Raw genomic sequence first — 18,973 nt, 5'->3', positions numbered from 1 at the left:
TTTTAATTGTAGATGGACACAATGCCTTTATTTTATTTATTTATTTTTATGTGGTGCTGAGGATCAAACCCAGTGCCTCACGCATGTTAGGCAAGCGCTCCACCATTGAGCCACAACCCCAGCCTTATTTCTCCTTGATGTCAGAACTGCTCTGAGACTTTAACACTACAGTCTTCCCTCTTTTTCTCCATTTCCCAAATTAACATCCCTGACTCCCAGTGGAGCTGCTGCTAGGCCAGAGCAGCAGGAAGTACTCGGCCTTGTTGCCTGCTGTCCTCAGACTGTGGAAGGCTCAGCTCTCCCTGGCGAAGATCATCTAGGGGGAGGCGAGAGGGAGAGACCTTGAGCACTCTTGGGTGAAGAGAACATTTCTCCTCACAGCCCAGCCATCCATCCAGATAACCAGAAGCCTCGAGAAGAGCTCGTCCAGCCTCTGTGCTGTGCAGGCTCCACTTAGAGGCCTCAGAGCCAGGAGTCAACATGCCAGACCACAGGCCAGTGGGCAGGAGCCAACTCTGTGGTTCTGTGGGGCCCTCGCAGTCCAAAAATACCTTCTTCCATCAATTGCCCGGCATCTGCCTTGTAGTTAAGGCAGTACCTCAGACACATTTGTGGCCGACACGAAGTGTTGCTGTCCCTCTGATAGGTCAGGTCCAAAAGGTCTATTGTATTTGGGGCCAACTCTCCCAAATGGAGTTGGAGCAGGAAAGGTGACACCACATGACGTGATCAGGAGCATGGATGTCAGCCTCAGATCTGAATTCAAATCTGCCGTTTAATTAGCTGTGTGCCACTTTATGGCCTATTATTTAACTCCATCTCCCGTGATTTCTTTATATGTCAAATGGGGTTAATTCTGCCTGGTCATAGGATTATTGTGAGGATAAAAATCAGACAACATAAATGCCAGCACAGTACCTGGTGTATACTAGGCTCTCAATAAAATGATAGTTATTATTAATATTACTGGGGGGGGTGTTGCACAGAGACAGGGTGATGGGGACCATCTATCCTGAACTGCGAGGAGGACATGAGGTATCTGTACCCAGTGAAGAGGGAACAGGAGGTTGTTTGGGTCCCAGGGATAGACTGAACTTTCTTCATGGGGTTATCTGCAGCTAGGACTATAGACTCTGCTGTCTTAGCACCTCAGGACCAGGCACACTGGGAAAGCTAAATTTCTGTCCCTCCAAGAGGCCTGTCCAGTTCCCAATGCCCTGTGGCCCTGTAGGGGATAGACTGGTGGAGAAATGGCCCAGGGGAAGAATTCATTCCATTTGTTTATTGTTCATTTGGGCCTGAAAGCTGCCTCTCAACATAGGGTCTCCCTGAGCTACACAGAAAGACCTGCCACCTACTGGGGTCAGAAAGGGGACCCAGAGGTGGTCCTCATCCCAACATACACACCCCTACCCTTTGAAAACATGAGAGGTGCAGGCCTCTCTCCTCAAGGCTTACATCTCATCATTCTCCAGTTGAATATCATGAACCTCAAACTCATTTGGGGTGTTCTTGGACTCCAGTGTTTCTCCCAGAAGCTCTTTGGCTTCCCCTCCATTGTTCTTGGTCACTGCCTGTCTTCCAGCCTCCCCTCCAGGACCTGGGGCATCTCCTTCAGCCTCTACTTGTCCCTTGGTCTCCCCTCTAGAGCCTGGGGTATCCCCTTCAGCCCCCGCCTGATGCCCAGCCTCCTGTGTAGGCTCCAAGGACTCCCTTCTGGCCTCTTCCTGGCCTCCAGCTTCTTCTCTGGGACCCAGGGCTTCCAGGGTTCCTTGTTTCATTGGAATCCGAGCTACCGGTGGCTGCCTCCCAGCAGCTTGTGGTCCTGGGGGTGCTGGAACCAGGGGCTCTCTGGGCTCTGCATGCCCTGCATTCCCAGGGGCCTCTCCTGGGAAGTTGATGAGCTCTGCAGGGGTCATGAGTCCATCCCCATTCAGGTCCTGGGTCTCGAGCACCTTGTCTACTACCAGGATCACCTGTGGAAGCACAGAGTCACCATGGGATCTCTAGTGACCAGAGATGTTCCCAGGAACCTTGTTCCTCCCCTGCATCCTCCATTCCTGCCATGTGAGCTCTAAGCCCTCCTTCCCCCCTACAGGGAATCTGTAAAGAGTCATGATGAAAAGATCCAAAGTGCCAAGGAGCTGGGTCTCTTGCAGTCTCCAGCAGAGCTTACCGGGTTGATGGGAAAGTCAACAGCTCTTGGGGCCAGAGCTGCTGTCAACATGGACAAGAGCTCTAGGCCATCCAGCTGTCCACTCTGGTCATAGTCATGGAGGGCAAAAAGGTAGAGTAGAACTGGAGAGGAGAAGCTGAGTTAGAAGAGGCACTGGGGACAGGTGGAGAAGGCAGGAGTCCACAGGCAACTGGGGCTCAGTCCCAGCTCTGGCTGCCCTGAGACCCCAGCCCCATACCCAGCAGCCCAGCAGCCCAGCAGCCCCTCACCCTGTTCCCGATTCATGTGCTCTGGCTCCTCTTCCATTCTTTCTAGTCCCTTTAGATAGTTCTGCAGAAGTCTGTTAGAAAAGTGGCAAATCAGCCCAGGCAAGACCAATCCACAGGCCCAGGCCTGACCTAGTCACCAAGGACCCAGCCCAGCCTACTCACCGGAGCCCCTCTGGGCCTGGCTGGAAGGGGTTGGATAGGGGCTGTTCCTGTACTTCAGGGTCGGGCCTGGAGGACAGAAGGACCAGCCTTGAAGAGAGCCCAACCTGCCAACCCTCCACCCCTGCCTCTCAGCAGAGTTCTCTCCCCAAAACCAAAGGAACTTGTTCCCTCAAATTCCCAACACCCTTGCAGGGAAGAATCCCTTCTGGCCTCCTTGGCAGCAGAAACTTACTGCTTTCAGATTTTGTTTTTGCAGTTGCCTTGTTTAGTTGTTCAGTGAAAACCCAAAGAAAGTATCAGGTGAGGTAGCGACAGATGAGGTCATGCCTTGTAGACACAAGTCAGGGGCCTAAGAGACAGCCCGGTGAGCGGAGAGCAGTGTGGATCGTGGCAGCCTTCTCCTTCAGTTCTGGGGGCCACGAAGCAGGTCTCTGGCTAAGCCTGGCAGTATCACCCAGGTTTAGATAGACACAGTTTGCTTCATGATTACAATTAACTCTTATTTTTTCAAGCAGAGGGTGCATATGTCAGTTTTGGGATTTCAACCTATCAGAGTCTCTGTAAAACTCAAAATGTGCTCCCAGTTCTAGATGGAGCTATCCGTTTGCCATTGTCAATGCAGGCTTGTGACTGATGCCAGAAAGCTGGCAGGAGTTGTTAGAGTCATTTTGGTCACAGGCCAGCCTTTGCCACTATTCCTGAATCTGTCTCCATTCCTACCCAGTATATCCAGCTGCCCAGCATAAATAAATAAGACCTTCAGAAAGTGAGTCTATAAAACAGAAGTGATGTGGGAATGACCTGTATTTCTTTGGCATTGCCATAAGTAGGTCTTGATTAGAGGACTGCAGCTCTGAGTACTCTGCTTCCAAAGGGCTCTCGCAAGCATGTATTGAATGCCAAGGTTGTGACATTCTCCTAGGCATGGGGCAGGTGGTTGGAGTTGGGGATTCAGAGATCAGGGAGCCTACACCCCAGTCTCCTGGCTCTCAGAGGCGCCCACCACACCCTCTGAGTTCTCCAGAGACTCTTCCTGGCCCAGGTGGGACTTGCCCTCCTAATCCCTTTACCTTGCGGCGCCATCCTTGGGAGCAGCTTGACCCAGCGGGAGCAGCAGCAGTGGCAGCATTAATGCTCTCATCTGCCAAGGTAACATCCTTCCGAGAACTGGAACTGGGAATGGAATTAGAGTGTCAGGGGGCAGGGGTGTCTGCCATCATGTTGGGGACCAGTTAGGTCAGGTGGAAGTACCTTCTGTCCTTGTCTCTACCTACAGTGCAGGGGACACGACTCTTGCTCAGGGAAGACTCCTGCATGGATCTTAGCAATCTTCCATGGTACTATGTTCAAAATCGATCCTACTCCAGCTCCAGCCCGTAAGAGCAGAGCTGCTCTGTGGAAGCAGTCCTGGGGGCAGGGGCTCCTCTGTACAGCACATGCATCCTGTCCTTGTCAGCCTGCAGGGGGCTCAGAGAGGTGCCACTAAAGGTAGCACTTTAACTATAGTTCAGGTCACTGAACTAGAGGTTTTATTTTATTTATTTATTTATTTTTATTTTTTGACAGGCAAAACAATCTTCTGAGCCACATCCTCAGCCCCAGGCCATTTGTTTTACAAACACAAAGGGAAAAGACCAGATTAGCTACTCAGGGTTAGGGTTAGGGTTAGATCGTATGAAGACTAAGACCTAAACTGAGACACAAACAGGGAGACAGATGGTTAGCTTGTGCTTATTAAAATCATACTGGAGCCAGGCGTGGTGGTACCTGCCTGTAATCCCAGCGGTCGGGAGGCTGAGGCACAAGGATCGAGAGTTCAAAGCTAGTCTCAGCAAAGATGAGGTGCTAAGCAACTAGTGAGACCCTGTCTCTAAATAACATACAAAGTAGGGCTGAGGATGTGGTTTAGTGGTTGAGCGCCCCTGAGTTCAATCCCCAGTACCTGCCTCCCCCCAAAAATAGCATACTGAAAGATAAATCCACAAAAGGCACAGACTCCTTGAAAAATTGAAAGCAACACATCAAGGTCCCACCACAGTGGCCCCAGGAGTTGCTGTTTATCAAAGGCAGTTAGGAAAAGCAGATCTCAATATAAAAAAAACAATAAGAATTTTCCCTTAGATCTACATTATGTAGGCTTATAGGCAAAAACAATCACTTGATTACATGGAAAGAGTCAAATCAGATCAACTTATGAAACAGATCAATTGAAAAAAAAAAAACACAAAGCTTCCTGATTAGCTCCAGGTGTGTGTGTACATATAATGTGAGTTTTCCAGGAAGCAAAAGCCCACCAGAGCTCAGCTCTGAGACCCTAAACCCATTTCTAGGGAGAAAAATTGTCAGATGCTTGATGGTCAAAGCAGAAGATTAGGAACCCTCTGGCATGGTACCCTACACTCTTAACGACACTGGATTTTCCTAGAGGGAGGTTTGTTAGTGTAGTTAGTTAGTTAGAAATGAACAGGAATGGTAGAAGGGGAAATGAGAGACAGGGTGGCTATAAAAGGGTCCCTGACTGGCAATTGATGCAGAACACTCCATATCCATCGCTCCACGCCATAAGGGCTATGGAAAGGTAGGCAGACTACTCAGTTACTAAAGGGCATCACCAGTCTCCCTAGCCACTACATTTCAGGAAGATATTCATCACATTCCTTCATGGATTTATGGGTGCACATCATATTGCCAAGGTCACATGTACCCACAAGCTGCTCTGAGGGTCGGTTGACGATTATATGACCTTCTGCTGGAGATGCTAGGCCAGAAAGGACCCAATGACCCAAGTACTCAGACACATGCCCTCAGGGATTGAACCCAGGGGCACTGAGTTACCTTTTTTTTTTTTTTTGGGGTGTTGGGGATCGAACCCAGGGCCTTATGCTTACAAGGCAAGCACTCTACCAACTGAGCTATCTCCCCAGCCCCCTGAGTTACCTTTTTATATGTTTTATTTTTGAGACAGGATCTCACTAAGTTGCTTAGGCCCTCACTAAATTGCTGAAGCTGTCCTTGAACTAGGGATCCTCCTGCCTCAGTCTCCTGAGTTGCTGGGATTACAGGTTTGCACCACTGTGCATGGCTGCCCTCAGTTTTCACACAGCACAGGCATATGACTTCCCCAAAACAGGCAACAAACAGGATAAGCTCTGGGTCCAGAGAGGCATGGCTACCTGCCACTCCAAGATTTACCTCTACTGCAAATTCCCACTTCCTATCCTAACAAAAACCCAAAACCTAATCATTTCATTAGGTCCCTAGCTGATCTGTGGAGACCTCTCTCCAGGGTGTATCTCACTTTCACTTGCCTTTCCCTCACCTTGCAATAAACCTGCTCTAATTATGATCCTTGCCTTGCTAAACTTCTGTTTCTGCACCTGAGTAATTACCCTGATTTTAGGTATTGCACCCAAATATTGAGGATCACTCCACAGTTGACTCTCAACCTCTAGAAACACAGCTTTCATCAGATTCTCCAAGAGTTCCACAGCCCCAAATAAAACCCAGAACCACTGCCAAAGTGGACATCAATTTCTCGTGAGGGGTGGAGCAGATGAACATCTGGCTCATGGAGAGATAAACAAAAATTCTACCTTTGTGAGTGCCTTGAGCAAGAATTTGCAAAACATGGAGGTTCACAAGAAGGTGAAGATACAAAGATTACAGAATCTGTTTTATTTTTCTGTGGGTGTGATTGGCCCCAACAACCATAGTGAAGACATATAGTTTGTTGGTATCTCTAAGCCCCAGTTGCCAAAAGGATGTTGAAACCACAGCTGTCCTCAAAGTGTTTGCCAACACCTGCCAGCACCACAGATCCTTGGGTTTTAGTTGTTGTGCCCAGAAGGAGACAAGGTCTTGGGCTCATTCAGGATAGGCAGTTGGAGTGGACATCTCCATATCAACATGTCACCTTCAAAGACACATAGACCAGTAGCCGAGTGAGCCAGCAAAATGTCCAAACTGCCATGTCTTATAGTATGATAGTAAATGTCCCAAAGAAAGTATCTACCAAGTTGGATAAAAATAGAGTATTTTTTCAAAAGCATTGGTTGGCAAGAAATTCTCAGTGCACAAAAGCACTGTGGAAACAGTAATCTGGAGGTTGACATCAGCTTTTGCCTCAAGAGTGGCTGTCAAACTCAACCCATGTGAACTTGAGCAAGAAATTTGGGTGCTGTGTGCAGCAGAGGAGACCAGCAATAAAGCCTGGGTACACCAATATGAAGAGACTAATAGGAAATGTCCTATGTGAAGCTGGGATTCCAAATAGCTACACCCTCAATACAAGGGTGAACAAAAGTTAGTCATGAAGAAAGGAAGCAAAGAATCCTGCCTATCTTGACCTTGGCACCAGGTAGAGGGAAGAAAAAAATTCCCCTGAGAATTTGATTTTTTGTGTTGTGTTTGTTGTTTTGGTAGCAGGGAATTGAGCGTAGGGGTGCTTAACCACTGAGTCCCAACCCCGGGCCTTTTTATGTTTTATTTTGAGACAGGGTCTCACCAAGTTGCTTAAAGTCTCGCTAAATTGCTGAGGCTGGCTTTGAACTCAATTTTCCTGTCTTAGGGTCCCCAGTCGCTGGGATTGCAGTCACGTGCCACTGCACCTGGCTCCCCTGAGAATTTGCTCTAATGTAGGTTTGAGGACAGAATTAATGCAAATGTAGGTATGGTTCAGAAAACCTAGAGGAGATAATTTATTTTGAAAGGGATCTGGTTGGTAGTGGGTTCAGCTGACTGACAGAAAAATACGTATCTTCTCAGGAGGGACTCAACTCCAATTTAGTCCTCAAATGATTTCCATTGGTAAAGTTTCAAGAAATTCGAACTCTAGCCCAAATGTTATAAATATGTGAAGGAATTAGACATTGAGAGTGAAACCCAGCAAAACAATAGTGGGCAAAAGTAGGCCTGCAAAAATTAAATTGCTATATTGGAATTATCATGGCTGAAGTATAAAGTAAGTATATTTAATATGCTTTAAGAAATTGAAGGGAAACTTGAAACTATGAGAAAGATATGAGAGTATAAAAATGATCATGCCTATAGTCCCAGCAACTCCAGAGGCAGAGACAGGAGGATTTCAAGTTCAAGGCCAGCTTCAGCAACTTGGAAAGGTCCTAAGCAATTTAGCAAGACCCTGTCTCAAAATAAAAAATAAAAAGGACTCTAGCTTGGGCCTGGGGTTGTGGCTCAGTGGTAGAGTGCTTGCCTAGTATGCGTGACACACTGGGTTCTATTCTCAGCACCACATAAAAGTAAATAACTAAACTAAAGGTATTGTGTCCATCTACAATTAAAAATAAATTTTAAAAAAGTGCTGTAGCTCAGTGAAAAAGTACCTTTGGGTTCAATCCTCAGTACCACCATCAATCAATCAATCAAGTAGGCTTGAAGAACCAAACCAATTTTTTTTTATAAATAAAAGGTTAATTTTTAAAAAACACAACAGATAAGTTAAATAGATGAGACATAGCTGATATGAAAATTAATTAATGGGAAAATAGAGCTGAATAACTTATCCAGAATGCAGTTTACTGAGTTAAAGATAAAATATAAAACAAAGGTTAAGTGGTATGGAGGATGGAAGGAATAATAGATAAAATTGGATAGAAGCATTTGAAGAGACACTAGCTGGGATTTTTCCAGTAGGTTGCAAAACACTAATATTCTAACCCAGAAAGCTGGACCTATTCTGAAATTATAGACCATCAAGAAAAAGAGATCACAATAGCAGTCAGAAAGAAAGCACAAATCATCTCAGAGGTAATGTAATGACACTGACAGTGATTTCCCCATAGCAAGTAATGCCAGAATGCAGTCATAGAGAATTTATATGTGTTCAGAGAGTGGGGGACAATTGCTTTCTAGAATTCCATTCTCAACAAAATTATCTTTCAAGGCTGTGGGTATAGCTCAGTGTTAGAGCTCAGCTTAGCATGCATGAGGCCCTAGGTTCAATTCCCAGTGTTGCAGGAACAAAAAATCTTCAAAGAAGTAAAATGAAAATAATTTTAGATGAACAACTTAGAGAATTTATCACCAACATTTCTTCATTGAGGGAAGTTCTAAGGAATAATTTTTAGGAAAGAATCTTAGGAGGGAGATCTGAATTGCAAGGAAATATGTTGGGCAAAGGAATTGGAAAATATGTGAGTAAATCTAAACAGACAGACTATTAGGCAGTGATAATTAGCTTAATAGGGTAAAAAAGGTTCAAACTACAATATCTGATAATAATAACACGAAGTGAAGTTGGTTGGGAAGAGAGTGGACAGGTTGATTAATTTTATTAAACATGCAATTTAAAATATAAGAATAATCGCTAAGAAGAAACAGAAATGGAATGTGCAATATCACAACCGGTAGAGAAAAAAAAATAAAGGGATGGGAAGGATGGTAGAATGAGACAGACATTATTATCCTATATACATGTATGAAAAATAATTTTTTTTAGGTGATAGTACTTTATAAAGTATAATGATAACACTTAAGTACACTTACATTTTATATCACTATATTATAGAGAATTGGAAACACATAAAAAGGAAACAGATAAAGATTATACTTTCATCACCCAATATCAACAATCATAATCATTCTGTTATTTTCTCCATGTTTTTAAACATGCATTTATGCTTAAATGTACAATTCTTATTGTATATTTAAAAATCTATATTTTCTATGCCCCTATAAAGATGGAGATTTTTTTCATTACCTTAAAGCAAATATTTATGTTGCTTCCCAGTTGATACCTGATTCTTCTCAGCTCCTGGCAATAATTCACCTGATACTATAAATCCATGATTTCATGTCATGTTCTAGAACTTCATATAAATGGATTAACATAGTGAGTATTGTTTTGTTATTAGTGAAAATCATTAACTCAGCATAAGGATTTTTAATTCATTTATTCTTTTGCATTATAAATATTCATCTTTAATACTGAATAACATTCCTTTATGTAAACATTCTATGGTACTGGGGATTGAACCACCTAATCGCTAAGCCACATTCCAACCTTGAAAAAGAATTTTTAAAAAAGGACTATTCCAGTGCCCAGGAGGCTAAGGCAGGAGGATCATAAGTTCAAAGTCAGCCTAAGCAACTTAGCAAGACCCTGTCTCTGCATGGTTAAATATCCTTTTTTTATTTTTATTTTTCAATCCCCCATTTATTCAATCCCCAGTATAAAAAAAAATGTCTAAACCTCTGTATGGCAAGAGACACCTTAAGTCAAGTTCAAGGAGACAGTGATAGCAGGTAGGGTTTGGAAGCCACCTGAGTCCTCAGTGGGTACAACCTCAGCAGAGAGTCAAAGATAGAAATCTCCCTTAAAACGCCCATGGCCACTGAATAGAAATCCAAGAACTGCAGAGATGTGTGCCCCATTTCCCGGGTGGTTAGTGAGAAGGCCCTGCCCACCGTGGGCCTGAGTGGCCAGGCAGCTGGAAGAAACCAGAATAAATGGGTAAATGAGCCAGAGAGATGCTTTGAATCCAGTCTGCTGGTGTGAAGAGTGGGTCAGCTGGGGGTTCCAGTCTCTATGGTGGAATGAGGGGCGCATAATAGATGAGAGGACCAGTTGGTCAGAAAAGGCAAGAAGGAGAATGCCGAAAGGTACGGACCCTGGGTTGAACACCACTATGGTGCTATCATTTGGATCTGGAATGTCTCCCCAAAAGTCCATGTGCTAGAGGCTTGGTCCTCAGCTTGGTGCTATCAGGAGGTGGTGAATCTCTAATAGGTGGAGCCTAATGGGAGATTTTAGGTCATTGGGGGCATGACCTTGAAAGCGATTGTGAGACCTGGGTCTCTTTCTCTTTTGCTTCTTAGTCATGAGGCAAGCAGCTTCGCTCTACCACACTCTACCTGTCATGATGTGTTGCATTACCATAAGCCCAAAGGCACTGGGCCAACACAGCATAGACTGGAACCTCCAAAACTATGAGCCAAAATAAACCTTTTCTCTTTACAAGCTGGATATCTCAGATATTCATAAAAGTGATGAATGAAAATCCAAGTGGAAAACACACATGGGAAATACCAACAGATGTCACCTGACAAAGACAAGGAGGGCAAGCATCCTTAAGAGGGCAAGCATCCTTAAGAAGGCAAGTGTTAATGTGTGTAGAATAAAAATAAACAACAAGCAACTCAGTGAGACCCTGTTTCTAAATAAAATACAAAATAGGGCTGGGGGTGTAGCCTAGTGGTTGAGTGCCCCTGAGTTTAATCCCCGTACTAAAATATAATAATAATAATAATTATTATTTATTTAAATTTTTTTCTTTTTTTTTTTTTAGTGCATCAAACCCAGGGCTTCCACATGTTAAGCACATGCTCACACCCCCAGTTCATTTCTTTAATATTTCTTAGACACCTACTAAAAGTGAGGCACTATCTTATCAGTGCTATGCTGACAATTGGAGGTAGTATTTCTTATACTTTTCCCCCTTCAGGCTTAAAAATATATAAGTAGGAAAAGACATAAATGTTAAAACAAATTAAAAGAAAAAAACAGAGAAGCTGGGTGCAGTGACACACACCTGTAATTTCTGCTACCCAGGAGGTTGAGATAAGAGGATTGTGAGTCATGAGCACAAGGCCAACCTGGGCAAATTAGTGAGACCCCATCTAAAAAGAAAGAGAGAGAGAGAGAGAGAGAGAGAGAGAGAGAGAGAGAGAGAGAGAGAGAGAGAGAAAGAGAGAGAGAGAGAGAGAAACAATAGCTAAGGAAAGGTGGTCTAGCCCAAAGTTCAAGGGTATAGTCCCTGACCTCATGCTACCTAAATTCAAATGCAGGCTTTGCAGTTGACTGGCTGAAAGCCTTCTCCATCTCAGGTTCTCCATCTCAGGTCTGTGACATGGGGCTGATGGGAGCACTTCCCACAGCTATAGGGAAGAAGTGAGACAAGGCAGCGCCTGTCATGCAAGAAGACCTATTTCTGTCTTAAAGTTTTCCTGGGCTGAGCTTCACACATACCCTCCCTCCTTGTCTTCCCACCTGCAGCCCCTCAAATTGCTTTCTCCTCCCCATCTGTTCTCTGCTGGGACCTAGACCTCAGAAGTCACTGGAGTAATTTAAATCCCTCAGAACTGTCAAAACTTATTATGGGCTTAGTGCACTGCCATCCACTAGCAGCTGCCTTTCAGAAGAGACATTTGTGAACTCCAGAGACTAATTCTTTGGTGGTGGCAGTTTGGGCTCAAGGGGGAAGCACCCTCCAACCCCACTGATCTACTTACCAAGGCCAACTGCGGTGGTTCCAAAAACATGTCTGCAAATTCTTTGATGTTCCTGCCAAACCTGGAATCTAATTCCCCTCCCCTCCCCTTGCATATGATTTGGGTTTAGTGGCTTGCCTCCAGTGAATTGCCGAAATGATGCTAGGTGACAGCCAGGTCCGGGTAGCTTTCACTTAGTTCTAGTTCCACCACCCTACCCACTGCCATGTGGAAAAAATACATTGGGATAGAGATACCTGGGGAACTCACGCTTCCCATGGGCAGAGAGCAAACCTTCACCAATTCCAATCCCCAGCCTTAGAGCTCTCCTAGCCAACACTGAAAGATTAGACATGTACTTGTCTCCAACTGCCCTGCCCAGACTGCACTCATGAATAAAGTCAACAGTACCATTTCAAGCCACTAAGCCATCCCCTCTTTAAGGTACTTGCATAAGAATAACTCCAAAGAAAGGTGGAAAAAGAAACTGAGAAAATCTATGCATCATTGTTTACACATTAGGAAGAAAAGGAAAGAGGATTCCCACCACCCAGCTAGAAGGTGAAGAGTTTATCCAATAATCTAGTCTGCCAGGGAGCAATGCCAGGGCTGGAACTATTTTCAGCCCTAAGTATGTATGCAGGGTTTCTGAGGCTTGGGAGTGGAGTGGGTGAAGTCTGGAGGCTAGAGATCATTTGCAAGCTTAATGGAGCACCTGGTGGAATTCCAAAGGACACAGCACTCTCCCCTATCTTCTATTTTAAGTCACTACATTTTGAGATGGTCAGGTTAATAATAATTGGAACTCCAGCTTCGTAAGGGCTTGCCTGGTGGATGTGCAACCTGTGTAGTCACACAGGGCCTTTCTGGGGTGTCATGTGCAATGAAGTTAGTATAATGTGATTTGTTCCTATTTACAGAGTCTAATGCTCTGCTGTCATTGTCTTGAAATTCTCAAATCACTTTTGCACTGAGCCTTGCAAGTTAGATACCTGGTCCTGAGACCCACCCATATAAGTCACTAACTCTCTCCTCTACTTGGTCCTATGCATCCCTCACATATGTAACTACCCAATACATATAGTGGATGGAGAACAGTTTCAGAACCAGCCAGACCCATTTTCAGCTCTCAGTTCCAGTATTGACTGTCCTGTGACACTGGATCAGTTAATTATTCTCCTTAAACTTAAGTTACATTGTGTACTTACTGGAGATAATATTTACTACACAAAGGTATAGTGTCTACTAGGTGGATAGTGAATTTTTTCTTGCACACACTAATATAGTAATCTTTTACTGTTATCTCTGCCTCTGGTATCTTCTTTATATACACCCATATCAGATAAATCCTCATTTTGCTAAAACTGCCCTGCTCCAAACTCTTCAATGGCTCCTATTTCTATTACAGTCCAGAGTCCTTACCTGAGCATTCAAGGCCTTCTACAGATATCATGTTATCTTTGATCCATCTTCCAGTGCTCCATTACCCTAACATTCTGTTTCAAAAAGAATCTCCTAAAAAACTTTTCAGTTTCCTCTCCAGGACTTTTGCCCAACTTGTTCATCATCAATCTGAAATATTCTGAACGCTTCTGACAACTTTAGCATCCTCTATAGTCCACTTCAAAAACTGAAATAATTACATGTGGACTTTTAGGGTAAGTGTGTGTGTGTGTGTGTGTGTGTGTGTGTGTGTGGCATTGCAGGGCAAACTTGAAGTTTCATACATTCTAGGCAAGCACTCTGTCACTGAGCTACATTCCCAATTCTAGAGTTATGTTCACTTAAGTAATGCTTCCAGCTGTGACATTTTCAGTACAAGTAATCCACCTGCATTGTTCGAAGAAAGTCAGGTTAATGCCTCATGTAATGTGTAATGAGGTTGGTATAATGTGATTTGTTCCTATTTACACATTTTAAAGCATTTACAAAAGCTTTTGTAAGCAACAGAAATAAAGGAGTCCTTGAACCACTGTTTGTCAAATAAAAATGTTCCTAAGCATTTCCTATAATTATAATGCTCGGGAACATAATTAGCCTAATAAACACATGAAAGACACCATAACTGTTATTTAACAGTGTGATATAATTCAATAAAGTTATTCACATCATACTCACATTGACCCTCCTGCCTCAGATTTCTTCAAGCTTTTGCAGCAGTGCATAGGAGGAGAGCTCAGTCTTGGCGTTAGACCTCTGATTAAATCCTACCTCTGTCACTGCTGTGTTATCTAGGCAGGCCGCTCAACCTGTCTGAGTCCTACATCAGTTTTAAAATGAGGCTCACACTTTCTCACAGCATTTTGGAGAGGATGCAAAGAGATAATGTAGGCTAAGTGACTGGAAGCAAGCAGGAGTATTTCAGAGACTCTAGGACGTCACAGCGTTCTAGGTTATCTTGTGTAACTTCTCATTCAGTGCCAACATTTCTTCCATGGTATCCCTGTCAAAAGGTCATTCAATCTCTGCCCAAATCTTCCCAGGACAGGAACCTAGCATCTCACAGAGCATCCATTCCACTTCTAGCTGAGTCGACTGTTGGGAAGTTATCTGGACTGAATCCTTTGGTTTATCCCTCTGGTGCCACTGGGCCTCCCAACATTCCCACCCTCACTCGCAAGAAAGGAGACAGCGGTTCCAAAGCCAAAGGTGCAGCACACCTGAACTGGTCTGAGAGCAGCCACTTCCAGCCAGAAGATAACCTCGGGCCCTACCCAATCCTCCACCTCGCCACTGGTCAGATGAGGTGAATCTCCTGCCAGCTGCTCCCAGGGCTGTTGGAACAACACCTCCCATACGCCAGGGAAAAGGCCTGGGGGAATTCTGGGACTCATCAGCAAACCAAGGGGCCTCAGAGGGCGCTTTCCAGACCCTTCCTCTACCTGCTCTCAGGGATGATCTCTTCCCCAGCGGTGCCCAGAGGCGAGGGCCAGCTCCGGCCACAGGGGATGCAGAGGAACCGGCTCTCAAGATCCCGACCAGAGGCAGGAGGCCGCTTGGCCCCGGCCCCCGCGCCCGCCCAGAGCCCGCCCCGGGCGGGGTCCGACCCACCTGCTGCGACAGCGCGGAGAGGGGCTGGGACTCCGGCTTCGTGAGCGCTCGAGGCTGCCGCGCCGCCAGTGCCTCGCCACCAGCCGCCCGCCCTCCCCTGGGCGGCTCCACGTGGCCGCTCCACGTCGCCCGCCCGCCTGGCTGCAGCCGCCGCCCAGGGCCGGGCAGAGTCCGGAGCAAAGCCAGCCGCCGCCCCGCCCTCCTCCCCTGCCCCGCGGTCCACCGAGCCCTGTGGTCCTGCGGGAGGACGGGAGGGGTACTGGTGTCACTGAGACCGACAGACTGGTGAGGCTGGTGTGTGTGTGACGGAGACAGACAGACACACACACAGCTAGCGAGACAAAGAGACAGATGGCGAGGCTGGTATTATGAGAAGCGTGTTTAATTGTGGTCATGCCGTGGGTGCAACTGGCTGGGTTTGAGAGATGCAGACGTATGTAACAAAACAGAACGTAATAATTTACTCTTCACGTGTGTGATTGCGACTGGTGGATGTGGCCGTGGGTATGAGGAACTTGTGACACAGTGGGGGTATTTTGTGTGACTGTCCAGTGTGGTCATGGGCTTGAGAGGATATGGCCAAGGTGTGGTTGATTGTCTAGATGTGTGATCGTATGGGATACAAGCAGCATTTGTATCAACGTATCTGGGCAAACTCTTCCAGAATTGTTAGTGATATTCCGGTGACACTGAGCTGCCACTGCTGTTTCCAGTCAAAGTGTCACTGTGTGACTGAGGAATAGCTCAGTCTCATGAGGGGAGGGTCAGGTGGGGTTACATGTCAGGAGAAACCATCACCATGGTGGCAGCTGTTTACCAGCACAGAGCATTGCAATTGTGTGGCTGTAGCTTTGTGGGCAAAACAGGGTTGTCACCTGCTTTGTCCTAGTGACCAGTCCCCTCCACCTAGGTCCTGGACTGCATCCTCACTCACTGACCCAAAGACTTAGTTTTTTGAATGACCTCTTATGTCTCAATCTTCAGCTTCTCCCTCTCCATCAGACCTTCCATCAGCAGCCATCACAGCAACAAGCCACTCTCACCCCTCGTCCTTCCTGTGGGGAGTCCCTATGGCCACCGCTTCCTTGGATCACAATACCCACTCCTCCTTCTCTCCCTCTCTGGCCATTTCTCACCCCATCTCCTCAGTGTTTATGTGCTCACGTAACTTCCATCACTATCTGTTATGGGTTCAGTTGTGTCCTCCCAAAATTCATATGGTGAAGTCCTAACTCCCAGTACCTCAGAATGTGCCCTTATTTGGAAATAGGGTCCTCGCAGATGTAATTAATTAAGATGAGGTCAGTTGGGTGTGGTGGCACACACCTATAATTCTACTACCTGGGAGACTGAGGCAGGAGGATCACAAGTTTGAGATCAGCCTGACAACTTAGATGGCCCTGTCTCAATATAAAATAAAAAGATCGAGAGTGTAGCTCAGTGGCAGAGAACCTGCCTAGTATACTCAAGGCAGTGGGTTCAATTCCCCAGTACCAAAAAATGGGGGTGGGGCTTCAGAATTCCCCCCACTTGTTCTTGCTCTTACGGCTTTTCTGCTCTGTGAGGACAAGTAGATGGCCCTAAATATGAAGAACAGGCCATCACCAGGCACTGAACATGTTGGCACCTTGATCTTGGATTTTTCCAGCCTCCAGAATTGTGAGAAATAAATTTCTGTTGCTTACAAATTTCCCTAGTTTGTGGTATTTTGTTATAGCAGCAGGCAGACCACCAGAAGCTAGGGGAAAGGCATACATGGAACAGATCCTCACAGGCTTCAGAAGAATCAATCCTGCCCTGCTGACATCTTGATCTTGACTTCCAGCATCCAGAAGTATAAGACAATACATTTCTGTTGTTTATAGTACTTTGTTCTAGCAACCCTGCAAACTAATGCATCATCTAAATGCTAATGATTAGGAAATCTCTAATTCCCATTTGTGAGCACCAGACAACTTCAGGAATTAAAGAACCTACTGATGAGGGCTCAGTGCCATTGGAAAAAAAGTTAATGTTATTTACAGTAACCCTAGAGCTAAGAGGCAAGGCAAGCCATGCTTGGCTGCAGGGGTGAAGCACCAGTGCCTCAGAAGGCAGAAAGAAGTAAGAAGGCACAGTCTTCAGCTTTTATTGGGGTTTTTTGTGGGAAAGACAAAGAAGGGTAGGGGAAAGTTTAGGATTAGATAGTTTGAATAGTTCTGGAGGGCTTCACAACGTAGGGGTTGTCCCTAGTTGTGTGGCACCAGGTCCTGGGGTAACTTAGGGAAAGGGAAGTATTGGTTTGGCGTGTGAGAGTTAAATAAAGAAAGTGACTCAGAACATAGGCTCTGGATCACAGGGGAAATGTACCCAGCATTGGCCACTAGTTTGACCCTGTGATTAATTGATGCCAAAAAGACAAACACAGAATCTAAGAAAACACAGAACAGCTACCAGCACCTCAACTCTACATGTCTGAGTCTAAATGCATCCTTTTCCTCCTCGTGGCTTCTCCAACCCAGGGACAAACATCCCTGCATCTGTGCAGTTGGGAACCTGGGGGTCATCCATGTTTCTCCTTCTGCTCCATCTCCAACTATCAACTCTACTTCCTATATTGAAGATTTTTTTTTATTTTTTTTTTATTTTTTATTTTTTTATTTTTTGGTACTGGGAATTGTAGCTCACTCTACCACTGAGCTACATCCCCAACCCTTTTTGCATTTTTCATTTTGAGACAGAGACAAAGTCTCACTAAGTTGCTTGGGGCCTCACTAAGTTGCTGAGGCTGGCTTCGATTTTGTGATCCTCCTGCCCCAGTCTCCTGAGTTGCTGAGATTTACAGGTGTGTGCCACTGCACCCATCTATCTTGATCTTCACTCCTCTCTCTGGCTATCCTCCAGTCTAGGCAGCCATCTTCTGTGCCTGCAGTGTGGGTAACAGTTTCCCCATTTGCCTCTCTGTTTCCTTTTCTCTGTTTCTGTTTTCCTTCTTCCCCAACCTAGTCTCCAAGTAGCCTGAGGGATTCTTTTAAAACATAAATCTCATCTCATCAACCCTTTGAAGACTTTCCTCTGCCTTCAGGGTAAGCTCCTTTCTGCAGCTGCTAACCACCTAGTTCTTGACCACACTTATGCTGAGCAACACCAAATATCTTTTGGCTCACTAAGAAGTCTCTCACTTATCCTGGAGCAAGCACACTCACCTCCCACTTGCCTGGAAAACTCCTATTCATTTTTTTTTTTGTCCCCTCTCTAATGAAGCTTTGGCACCCCTTCAGTGTCCCCATGGCAGCAAGTATTTCCTTTTTCTAGCATCACTCCCTGTAGGGGTTCAACCCTGAGGACATAGTCGAATCTCCTGGAGAACTTCTACATTACATACCTTCATACATACATTGATGCCTGAGCTCTTCTTCTGGGCACTGATAGTTTGTACAATTCCCAAGTGATTCTCATCTGCAATCAAGGTGGACTACGGCTCTCCTACAGACCTTATTACTATATCCCAATTAAGACAGGGACAGAATTCCTGGGATATCTATATCCAGTGCCTGGTAGAGAGTGAATGATGAGTAAATTATCTTTTGTATGATTACTATTGGCAGGGATTGTATGAGACAATAGAGTGACACTGCAGGAATGACATTAACCTGGGATCTGGAATGCCACCACCGAGCAACAGAAGCCGGAGTAACAGTTTGGGGTTGTCACAGTTGGACTGTGGTTGTACCCTGTATATGAAGGTCACTGTGAATGTCCTCTGCATCGCAGAGCAGAATATCTCACAAGAATGGCTGTGCCTAGTGTGTGACTGGGTGATCGGGGAGTTCTGACCAGACGCTAGATTCTGCTGTTGCAGGGGAAGTTTAAGGAGCCCGAGATGGCTCACAACAAGATGGCAGCTGTGGGGGAGGCTGCTTGTCCTTGAACTGCACGCTTGTAACCGCGAAGGGAACACAGGAGGCAGGGGTGCGGGGGGCCGGAGACCATTAGCAAGTCATTGGCGCTGTCTCAGTGAGGGCAACTACCCAGCGCACCCGGGGCCCTGGCACAGCCTCTCACCACTCTCGTTGCTGCACTGGCGGGAGGCGGGTCTTTCAAGAAC

At 45.7% G+C, this 18,973-nt stretch overlaps 1 protein-coding gene across 3 annotated transcripts; it reads right to left on the bottom strand.

Moving 5' to 3' along the window:
- Nucleotides 1-63: 63 nt before the first annotated feature.
- Cgref1 (cell growth regulator with EF-hand domain 1) lies at nt 64-15,112 on the bottom strand. Of its 3 annotated transcripts, none has more exons than XM_047522948.1 (6): nt 14,887-15,112; nt 3,678-3,780; nt 2,608-2,673; nt 2,446-2,516; nt 2,177-2,298; nt 64-1,976 (listed from the first exon to the last, which is right to left on the bottom strand). In XM_047522948.1, the coding sequence occupies exons 2-6, from the start codon at nt 3,761-3,763 to the stop codon at nt 1,455-1,457; spliced, it is 867 nt and encodes a 288-aa protein (XP_047378904.1). In that variant the 5' UTR covers nt 3,764-3,780; nt 14,887-15,112; the 3' UTR covers nt 64-1,454. The 3 variants fall into 3 exon arrangements, with proteins under 3 accessions (XP_047378904.1, XP_047378905.1, XP_047378906.1); XM_047522949.1 differs by lacking the exon at nt 14,887-15,112 and adding an exon at nt 14,718-14,827; XM_047522950.1 differs by lacking the exon at nt 14,887-15,112 and adding an exon at nt 13,954-14,034.
- Nucleotides 15,113-18,973: the final 3,861 nt, after the last annotated feature.

The sequence above is a fragment of the Sciurus carolinensis genome, chromosome 13 (assembly GCF_902686445.1).
Source record: "Sciurus carolinensis chromosome 13, mSciCar1.2, whole genome shotgun sequence".
NCBI classification, from domain to species: domain Eukaryota; kingdom Metazoa; phylum Chordata; class Mammalia; order Rodentia; family Sciuridae; genus Sciurus; species Sciurus carolinensis.
The sequence above is the reverse complement of the archived record's forward strand: the minus strand, read 5'-3'. Positions and strand labels throughout refer to the sequence as shown.